This window comes from Macaca fascicularis, chromosome 5, assembly GCF_037993035.2.
Source record: "Macaca fascicularis isolate 582-1 chromosome 5, T2T-MFA8v1.1".
NCBI lineage: Eukaryota > Metazoa > Chordata > Mammalia > Primates > Cercopithecidae > Macaca > Macaca fascicularis.
The window spans coordinates 133,136,423-133,147,750 of record NC_088379.1 but is presented as its reverse complement, the minus strand read 5'-3'; the positions used below and the strand labels follow the sequence as shown (position 1 = coordinate 133,147,750).

At 39.5% G+C, this 11,328-nt stretch overlaps 1 protein-coding gene across 23 annotated transcripts in view; it reads right to left on the bottom strand.

The window, feature by feature from the left end:
• LARP1B (La ribonucleoprotein 1B) overlaps window positions 1-11,328 on the bottom strand; it is a 154,641-nt gene that overhangs the window by 89,100 nt on the left and 54,213 nt on the right. For 21 of the 23 annotated variants that reach the window (XR_012435091.1, XR_012435089.1, XR_010586992.2 and 18 more), the window contains one exon: window positions 6,131-6,493. Coding sequence is in view for 18 of the 23 variants with exons in the window: in XM_015450821.4 (XP_015306307.1) it covers window positions 6,131-6,493 (363 nt within the window). In the remaining 5 variants the exon portion in view is untranslated. Of the gene's footprint in view, window positions 1-4,411; window positions 5,851-6,130; window positions 6,494-10,729; window positions 10,913-11,328 lie in introns of those variants that run through there. The other 2 variants (XM_015450827.4, XM_074040454.1) reach the window with 2 other exon arrangements.

Sequence of the window (11,328 nt, the reverse complement as noted above, 5' to 3'; positions counted from 1 at the left end):
AGAGTCCCAGTTGTTGAAACAACTATTCTTTCCATACTGAATGGTCTAGGCACATTTGTTGAAAAGTTAGTTGAAAATAGACATGTTTATTTCTGGGCTCTCAATTTTATTCCATTGATCTATATGTTCATCCTTATGATAGTACCACTATCTTGATTACTGCAGCTTTGTAGTAAGTTTTGAAATCGTAAAATGAGTCCTTCAATTTTGTTTTTGTTTTTTGTTTTGAGACAGAATTTTCACTCTTGTTGCCCAGGATGGAGTGCAATGGCGCAATTTCGGCTCACTGCAACCTCCACCTCCCAGGTTCAAGCAATTCCCCTGTCTCAGCCTCCCAAGTAGCTGGGATTATAGGCATGCACCACCATGCCCGGCTGATTTTGTAATTTTAGTAGAGACAGGGTTTCACCATCTTGGTCAGGCTGGTCTCCAACTCCTGACCTCAGGTAATCCACCCACCTCGGCCTCCTGAAGTGCTGGGATTACAGACGTGAGCCACCGCACCCGGCCATAATTTTGTTATTTTTTAAGAGTGTTTTGACTACTATGGATTCCTGAAATTTCCATATGAACTTAGTTCACCTTGTTAATTAAATGGGTATCCTTCAAACTGCAATTTGCAAACTTTAATAACTTTAATCAGTACCTTTTTTCCAGATATGAAGTTACATTTAAATACTAGATTCATTTGCTGCTCTCTCTCCCAGTTTGTGTTAATGTTATAGTAAATCTATCAGACATCATAATTGCTTTATACAGTTAATATTCACTTAGGTTTATTCATGTATTTATTACTTGTTTTGCTCTGCAGTCCTTTCTGTGTTTCTGACATGTAAAATCACTTTTATTCTACCCTTTGGGACTTTCTTTCATGAGGCTCTGCTGGTGGCAATTTCTCATATTCTACACTCTTACTGAAAGATATTTTTGCAAGGCCTACAACTATAAGTTGATAGTTATTTTCCCTTGCAAATTAAAGCTATCATTCTATTGTCTATTGGCTATCACTGTTGGGAAACTAGCTATCAGCTGTCTAATGATTCTTCTTTCTTGAAAGTAATCTGTCTTGGGCCGGGCGCGGTGGCTCACGCCTGTAATCCCAGCACTTTGGGAGGCCGAGACTGGCGGATCATGAGGTCAGGAGATCGAGACCATCCTGGCTAACATGGTGAAACCCCATCTCTACTAAAAATACAAAAAATTAGCCGGGCGTGGTGGTGGGCGCCTGTAGTCCCAGCTACACGGGAGGCTGAGGCAGAAGAATGGCATGAACCCGGGAGGCAGAGTTTGCAGTGAGCCAAGATCGCACCACTGTACTCTAGCCTAGGCAACAGAGCAAGACTCCGTCTCAAAAAAAATAAAGAAGAAAGTAATCTGTCTTTTTTTTCTGGCTAAACTCTGACACCTCTCCTTAGTTCTGCAGAGGTCCTAACTGCCTCTTATAATAATGACTTGGCCCCATTCTCTCTACCCTTTCACTCTGGAACTCTGACTAAATGTGTATTTTACACCTTCTCCATTATCTTATATTCCAAGTTTCTTGCTTACTTTTTTTTAAAAAAATAAAAATAAAAAGCTTTATAACAAAATCTACTAGATGTTAAATTACAAAATTTGATTTAAAACTTATCAACCGATAGGAAAGACTGTGTAGAAAATCATTCTGTACCCTCTTCATATATTCTATTTCTTTGCTACTCTGGAAATTTCTGAATAAATTCTTGTGAACAGTCTTCCAGATGACTAATTCTCCAATTCTGTCTAATCTGTTGTTAATCCCTTCAATTGATTTAGCTCTTAATTTTAATCATAATTGTTTTTATTTCCAGAAGTTCTATGGTTATTCTTTAGGATTTCTTCTTTTCTACACATATTTTTATTTCCTTAAACATAGTAAGCCTAGCTACTATGTTTAATAATCTGACTATCTAAACTATTTTAAGGGGCCAGTCATGGTGGCTCACACCTGTAATCCCAGCACTTTGGGAAGCTGAGGTAAGCAGATCACTTGAGGTCAGGAGTTCGACACCAACCTGGCCAAAATGGTGAAACCCTGTCTCTACAAAAAATATAAAAATTTAGCTGGATGTGATGGCACACGCCTGTAATCCCAGCTAGTTGGGAGGCTGAGGCAGGAGAATCACTTGAACCTAGCAGGCAGAGGTTGCAGTGAGCTAAGATGGTGTCACTGCACTCCAGCCTGGGCGACGGAGCGAGACTCCATTTAAAAAAAAAACTATTTTAAGGTATGTTTCTGCTGCCTGTTACTTTCTGCTCATTCTCACATGCAAGATCTCACTTTCTTGTTAGATTATTCACTTTATGTGCTGCTAACTTTCCTTGCAATATAATGTGAATAAAGGAGGTCTAGAATAAAGGTGAATATTTTCACACACACAAAAATATCTTTATTTTCATATGCTAGGTGTCTGGGAAACAAAAAGACCGCAATCACATTAAATTTACAACTAGTGCTTCCTTTAGTCACCCACAGAGTATGAACTTGGGTTTCATGAATACAACTTCTAGCCCAATTTTTTCCTCCCTATTCTGCTCAGCACAACCAGAAAACATTCTTTTTTTTTTTTTTTTTTTGAGACAGAGTCTTGTTCTGTCACCAGGCTGGAATGCATTGACGTGATCTCTGCTCACCGCAACCTCTGCCTCCCGGGTTCAAGTGATTCTCCTGTCTTCAGCCTCCCGAGTAGCTGGGACTACCGGCACGCGCCACCATGCCCAGCTAATTTTTGTATTTTTAGTAGAGGTGGGGTTTCACCATATTGGCCAGGGTGATCTCGATCTGATCCACCCACATCGGCTTCCCAAAGTGCTGGGATTACAGGTGTGAGTCACTGCGCCAGTCAGAAAAATATTCTTTATAGAGTCCCTTAGGGGAGTAGGTAGGAAGCAAGTTTAGTTCTTTCACTGTAAGTGTATTCTTTAGGGTACCTTTTTTTCCCATAGATTTTTGGGGAACAGGTGGTATTTGGTTACATGAGTAAGTTCTTCAGTGGTGATCTGTGAGATCTTGGTGCACTTTTGGGTACCAATTAAATGGGAAAAGGAATCCTATGGGAATCCACAATTTTGGCTGGTCCCTGAGTTTATGGTTTTTACCCCTGTTTGGGTAGCTTCTACAAAGGGTCCTAAGGGTAAAAGTAAGTTTCAGTACTTCACTTCTGTATAGTTTTATCCTGATAATAATGTACCTAACATATCTTCAAATATTTTAAGCAGATATTTTCTTACCTATAAGCCTATTCATTTTAGTAGTCTTCAGCAGTAAATATATGCCAAAAACAGAATAAAGCCTTTACTCACTCTTTGGTCCAGTTCAACATAGCTTCTGGATCCACTAAAACTCTTATTGCAGAGGTCGAAAATCAGTACTAAACTGCCCTATCAATTTGGCATACTTTTCATTCCTATCTAATTCAACCTGTAAAGTTGCTGACACACCTGATTATTCTCTTAGGGCCAGCTTTTGACTTTCACAACAACACACTTTCCTACACAACGGCTATATAATCATTCCTCAAGGCTCAGATGAGATGGGTCTTCTCAATTCTGTATTTCCTCTGCCACCTGTTTGTCTTAGCCTACCAATTCATCTTCTATATGGATAGCCTCTTAACTGGATTTCTTCTGCCCATTTTTGTCCCTGTGCAATCCATTCTGTGCCAAAACAACCAGAGTGATCTATTAAAAATAAAAATTAGATGTTACACTGCCTTTGCAAAACCTAAAGTACTGCATTTGAACTTTAGATAAATTCCACATTATTTAACATGGCGCATAAATGATATGACTCCTGCCTATTCATCTATAATTAACCTTTTATATAATACCGTAGGCAAATTGACCTTTTTTCCATTTCCTCAAATACGCCAAATTCTTTCCTGCCACATATCCTTGACATTTACTGTTCCCTCTTCCTGGAATACCGTTTCCCTACTCTTTGCTTGGTTATATGTCCTACTTCCACTTCAGATTTCACTATTACTGACTTTCTCAGAGGCCTTCCCTGACTACTCAAAGAAACAGCATCCTATTTTTTTCTTTTAGAATATGTATTATAATTTGTGATTAAGTACTTCTTGTGGGTTTATGTCTGTTCCCCCAATTATCTGTAGGTTCTAGGTATGTAGAAACCCTATTTGTTATCTTCTCACTCTGTGCCCAGTTTCTAGCAGTGCCTGGCACATAGTAAGCATTCAATGAGCATATGTTAAATGACTGATTTCTCTCCCTTTAAGCAGACCCACAGGAAAAGTATAAGTCTAATGAGGAACTACATGTAGACCACAGAATCAGAACCAAAGAGAATGAGTTAAATGACAGGAATGTAAGAATCAAGTCAAAGTAAGATATATTTGCAATTATAATGGTTAAAGTTATATAGCCAAGATTACTTTCTGTTAATATTTAATGAATAAGATCAGCACATGCCTCAAGAACTCAATATATGGCTTTTAATTATTGTTGTCTATAATTTAAGGAAATAATCACCTACAAATGGCATGTTTCTCAAGTTGGCTTACAAATTTGTTACTACTTGGAAGACTGAAAACATTTTCCCACAGAACCAATATTACACACAATGGTTGGGTTCCTTTGGTTAGTGCATAATGTTTACTCCATAATTTATTTACCCACTTTAACAAACATGAATTGAATATTTATTTGTGCCAGAAACCATTCTAGCACTAGAGATACAATAGTAATGAACAAAATAGACAAAAAATCCTATTGTCATTGGTATTACATCCATGGTTTTTCTCCAAGAGAATAAAAGTAAGTAAAATATATAGAATTATAGATAATGATATATGCTATGGTGAAAAACAAAGCTGGGTAAAGGGATCGAGAATGGGGGAAGAATAATTTTAACTGATTATTAGTAGAATGTACTAGAATCTCTGTTCTAAAAGGATTTAAGATAGGTATTACTTACAGAAACTAAGTATTACAAATAAAATAGCAATGCTTACACTAGGAAAGACTTTCAATTGAGAAGCATTATAAAAACACACTTCCTTTCCCATAGCAGTAGGATAGGCAGAGAACTACTCAGGCTCTAAGTCACATAACAAGCTATCATAGCCTGAGGCAGATTCTCCAAGAAGGCAGTGGTTACAGAAGGCTAAAAGCAGTACTGGGGATTCCAGGAAGAAAAGAAATGAGGAGCCAAGAAGGCTAGGACACTTCTTGCTGATGATATGAAGCCCCATCAACAGGCAGTCCCCTCTACCCAGCCACTAGTTGGCTAGCTTTTCTTCCTACAACTTTAACTATTTCCAACCAAGATCAGTTTCCTATTTGGCATATAATGTTTCCCTTATTATACCCTATCCTGAAAACAAATATTTAACTATTGGGACTTTTCTGATAAACTTAATGGCAGAAAAAGATCCCTTTTTATCCCCATATCTGTGCCATTATAATTCATATTGAAGGAATGCAGATACCTAGTAAACTATTCTGGTTCTCTATTTTACCTTAATAACTAGGATAGAGACCAGGATCTGAGGTGAAATGCAAGAAGATAAAACAAATTAGAACAAGGTTGTATAAAGTAACCCTAGCACCACAGTAATGACTAGACCAAGAGAGATAATCATCCAGTTTAGTCATTTATAGTTTGTCCACAACCATTTCCACTATCTTAGATCATTCACCATAGACTAAGTGGGGAAAACAGAAAGGGGGAAGAAGAGTGCTCTCTAAAGCCACTGGCTCATACAGCTGTGGTGATAGCCAGGTAAGTAATGAGTATATAAATCAAGCCTGTCCCCACAGTAAGTTGTTTTTATTCTTTCATATGAGAAAGGGCGTTCTTAGTATTTTCACCTAAAAAAAAAAAAAAAAAAAAAAAAAAAAAGCAAGGGTTTAAGTCAGTGAGTGCTAATTTTCTTTTGTAATTACAGTATTCATCACGCTGTTACTTTCATAAAATAAAATGATTCCTCAGGTAGTAATTATCAGGTATATTTCCAGGAATTTTAAGTTAAATACAATGTATTTATATTCAACATTTCATAAAATAGGGCCTCAAGTTTAAGAAAATATAAACAGCAACATACAATCAAAACAAAGCATCAGTAGAAAGATGTTGGCCAGAAACAATTACCTTTATGGCTGTATGTTTGTTTTCATCTTCTTCCATCCATAGATCCTGTTCATAATAATATAAGCCATCATTGATAACTTTAGCAAGTTCAGATGTGATTTTTGCCCGAGACATGTGGTTGCCTGTTCGATCTCCTCCGGGATGTTTTTTCACATAAGGTGGTGTCTGAGTTACAATCAAAATCTTGTTTAAGTCTTGGTCATCAATTTCATAATCTGAATCATTATCAGACCAATCAGTAAATGTGTTTTTTCGTCCTATTTGTTCAATCTCTTCATCAAACAAAAAATCAAGTTCTTCTTGTTCTGGTTCTTCTGAAGAACATAGCTGATTTAATGACCCTTCAGGGACAGACACTGATTCCTGAAGGAAGAAATTGGTAATTTATATAAAAAACTTTCTATCACTTTTAAATTAAATGTCATAAAACAGTGTTGCAAGTAAGTAATATCAAGCTTTTATGCTCAATTACTAGTTTAACAGCCAAACTGTAAAAGAAAATCAAGTTAGTATTATTTTGGCCCAATAAAACACAAAGTTGAATAAAGAAAGGATTACATTAAAGACTCTTTTAGAGTTGGAATAGTCTTAATCATCAATTACATTGCAATGACTCATCTTACTGATGAAAACAAACGCCCAGAGATATGAAAGTATTTGCCTATGATTTCATAATTATAAACAGAACCAATTATCTGGGTGTGGTTGTAGATTCCTATCATCCCAGCTACTCAGGAGGCTGAGGCAGGAGAATCATTTGAACCTGGGAGGCAGGAAGGTTGCAGTGAGCCCAGATCGCACCATTGCACGCGAGCCTGGGCGGTAAGAGTGAAACTCTGTCTCAAAAGATAAATAAACAGACAGACAGATAGATAGAATCAAAGTCTTCTGATTTTCAGAGTCAATGGTCTTCCCTATTCCAAACCTTTTTACCTCACAATGATAATAACATAGTTTCCTAGCTAATCCCTCTACTCTATCCTCATCCCCATTCTACATGGCCCAATTTTCATGTCAAATTCACGCTAATATTCAGCAAATGTTAAAATGTCTACTCCTCAGGCCGGGTGCCGTGGCTCACGCCTGTAATCCCAGCACTTTGGGAGGCCGAGGAGGGTAGATCACAAGGTCAGGGGTTCAAGACCAGCCTGGCCAACATGGTGAAACCCTGTCTCTACTAAAAATACAAAAATTAGCCAGGCGTGATGGCACGCACCTGTAGTCCCAGATACTCGGAAGGCTGAGGCAGGAGAATTGCATGAACCTGGGAGCCAGAGGTTGCAGTGAGTCAAGATCACGCCACTGGACTCCAGCCTGGGCGACAAAGCAAGGCCCTGTCTCAAAAAAAAAAAAAAAAAAAAAAAAGACAAATTGTCCACCCCTATATAGAACTTAAAACAGCTAGGCCAGGTGCAGTGGCTCACACCTGTAATCCCAACATTTTGGGAGGCCAAGGTGGGCAGATTGCCTGAGGCCAGGAGTTTGAGACAAGCCTGGCCAACATGGCAAGACCCCCGTCTCTACTAAAAATGCAAAAATTACCCAGGTATGGTGGTGTGCACCTGTAGTCCTAGCTACTCAGGAGGCTGAGACAGGCTGAGACAGGAGAATCACTTGAACCCCAGAAGCAGAGGCTGCAGTGAGCTGAGATCGTGCCACTGTACTCACAGCCTGGGTGACAGAGCAACACTCCATCTCAAAAAAAAAAGCTTAAAACAGTTGTTGGTTTACATTAAAAGTCTAAGCTTTTAGATCCTAGATCTTCTAATATATAAACTAGTCTAAAACTCCCAACAGCAGGAAGTAGTTTCTCCTTGGTGTTACCTTCATTGGTCATCCTCTGGCCTATTTTACCCTTCAGTTCATGCTAACTTCCTATGTCTAGGAAAAAGACAATTCCTCCCTTTCAAAACTCCCAATAACGTAGATCCATATTCATTTAGTCAGTTGATAATTATCTGAGTGCTCCCTCTGAGCCAGGCACTGTTCTAGACAGGGACAGACAGCAATAAATTTAACAACAACTATGCCCTGATGGAGCTAACAATCTAGTAAACAGAAGGCTGCCCAAGATGTTTTTACTAAAAAAAGACAAGTTGTAAAACACTGTGAATATATTTATTTTAAAAACATTGATGATGTATTTTAAACTATATACATTGCTTTTCACATTTGCAAGTACATAATAAAAGTCTAAGACAATAAACACCAAATTGTTCAATTTGTTTTTGTAATTTCTAAGGAAAAGACCATTATTAAGAGATTAGGAGTTGAAGATGACTTAAGTTTGCATGCTTATTTGCAGTAGTAATACACAGTGCAAAGAATAAAAGCAATAAACACACATCAATACCGAAAACACGTATTACTATTAGAAGATCAAAGACTTTTACGACTTTCTGGAAAGCAGAAAATAAATGGGATTGTATTGATAATAAACAAGAGTAGAGAAAACAGCAACCTAGAACTCATACAAAGGTTAAAAGGGAAGCAAAAGCCATTGATACCGCCAGAGTTCTAGAAAGTTTTGAGATGGCAGTTAGAAGGAGTAGGAATGGACTACTGGATGGTAATCAAAATAGGTATTTGGAAAACTAACTATAGAATACAGCTAAAACAGTCAATCCAATCCCTTTATCTCAGAATATAAAACTATATAAAGATCGCTCCCAACTAAAAGCCTGAGAATTACTTTCTAAACAAAATAAGATTTCACAAGAGAGGGCTCATGTTTTGGGTACTGGGGCTGAATAGAAGTTGAACACATCCTAGTATTATTTTGAACCTCTAAAATAGAGTTGGGGGAGGAAAAGAAAAGGTAATTTCACCAATGAATGAGATACACTAAGAAATTCTACGTCTCAGAGAAAAGTACTCCTTTTTTTTTTTTTTTTTTTTTAGCAATTTTGGAGAAAAAGAGCCAGCATCTCTATTCTCTGCCTAGGTGTCCAAGTCCATAGGACGTTTTCACTTACCAAGAGTGTGCAATCGGCTGAGCGCAGTGGCTCACGCTTGTAATCCCAGAAGTTTGGGAGGCCAAGGCAGGTGGATTGCCTGAGGTCAGGAGTTTGAGATCAGCCTGACCAATATGGTGAAACCCCATCTCTACTAAAAATACACAAAAAAATTAGCTGGGCGTGGTGGCAGGTGCCTGTAATCTCAGCTACTCGGGAGGCTGAGGTAGGAGAATCGCTTGAACCCAGGAGGTGGAGATTACAGTGAGCCGAGATCATGCCACCATTGCACTCCAGCCTGGGCAAACAAGAGCAAAAATCTGCTTCAAAAAAAAAGCTAAAAATAGAGTGTGCAATCATACCTCACATTAAACAAAACAGCCCTGGATGAGCAGATTAGACCAAAAAAGAAAACCATACCAATTTACTGATATTAATATGAACCATCAACCAAAAATCGCCAGATATTAAGAAAGTCTTCAAAAAGCAACCAAAACAATGATGGAAATAATGAAAGTATCAGAAGAGAACTTTTTTTAAACACCCAACACCCAGTAGTTAGATGATCAATCATGGAGGTCCAACATCAGATGAAAACAGATACCAGAAAGTGGAAATCAGAGAAACATTAGTTTCCCCAAAATGAAGGACATGAATATTCAGCACAACGAATAAAATTACACCTGACTGAGCTGGGTGCAGTGGCTCACGCCTGTAATCCCAGCACTTTGGGAGGCTGAGGCAGGTGGATCACGAGGTCAGGAGATCAAGACCATCCTGGCTAACACGATGAAACCCCGTCTCTACTAAAAATACAAAAAAAAAAAAAAAATTAGCCGGGCATGGTGGCGGGTGCCTGTAGTCCCAGCTCCTTGGTAGGCTGAGGCAGGAGAATGGTGTGAACCCAGGAGGTAGAGGTTGCAGTGAGCCAAGATCGCGCCACTGCACTCCAGTCTGGGTGACACAGCGAGACTCCATCTCAAAAAAAAAAAAAAAAAAAAAGGACCTGACTGGGCACGGTGGCTCATGCCTATAATCCCAACACTTTGAAAGACTGAGGTGGGTGGATCACTAGAGCCCAGGAGTTCAAGACTAGCCTGGGCAGCATGGAGAAACCCTGTCTCTACAAAAAATATATATACATACACGAAAATTAGCCAGGCCTGTTGGTTTGTGCCTGTAGTCCCAGCTACTCAAGAGGCTAAGGCAGGGGAATCGCTTGAGCCCAGGAGGCAGAGGCTGCAGTGAGCAGAGATCACGCCACTGCACACCCGTCTGGGCAAAGGGAGTGAAACCCTCTGCCAAAAAAAAAAAAAAAAAAAGATTTTCTGTTTAAAATGAGACCTATACCAAAGCATATCATCTTGAAATTTCAAGAGTGGGGATGAAGAAATGATCTTAAAAATCTCAAGCAAGGCCAGGTGAGGTGGTTCACACCTGTAATCCCAATACTTTGGGAAGCCGAGGCCAGCGGATCACCTGGGGTCAGGAGTTCGAGAACAGCCTGGCCAACATGGTGAAACCACGTCTCTACTAAAAATACAAAAATTAGGCCAGGTGCGGTGGACCACACCTGCAATCCCAGCACTTTGGGCGGCTGAGGCGGGTGGATCACCTGAGGTCTGGAGTTCGAGACCAGCTTGGCCAACATAAGGAAACCCCGTCTCTACTAAAAACACAAAAATTAGCTGGGCGTGGTGGCGTGTGCCTATAATCCCAGCTACTCTGGAGGCTGAGGCAGGAGAATCACTTGAACCCTGGATGGGGAGGTTGTAGAGAGCTGAGATCGCACCACTGCACTCCAGCTTGGGGAAGAGTGAGACTCTGTCTGAAAAAGAAAAAAATAGATAAATACAAAAATTAGCGGGGTGTGATAGCAGGTGCCTGTAATCCCTGCTACTCACAAGTCTCAGGCAGGAGAATCTCTTGAACCCGGGAGGTGAAGGTTGCAGTAAGCCAAGATCACACCATTGCACTCCACTCCAGCCTGGGCAACAAGAGCAAGACTTCGTCTTTAAAAAAAAGAAAAAAAAAAATCTCAGGCCAGGCACGGCGGCTCATGCCTATAATCCCAGCACTTTGGGAGGCTGAGGCAGGCAAATCAGGAGGTCAGGAGATCGAGAACATCCTGCCTAACACAGTGAAACCCCATCTCTATTAAAAATACAAAAAATTAGCTGGGTATAGTGACACACGCCTATAGTCCCAGATACTCAAGAGGCTGAGACAGGAGAATCGCTTGAG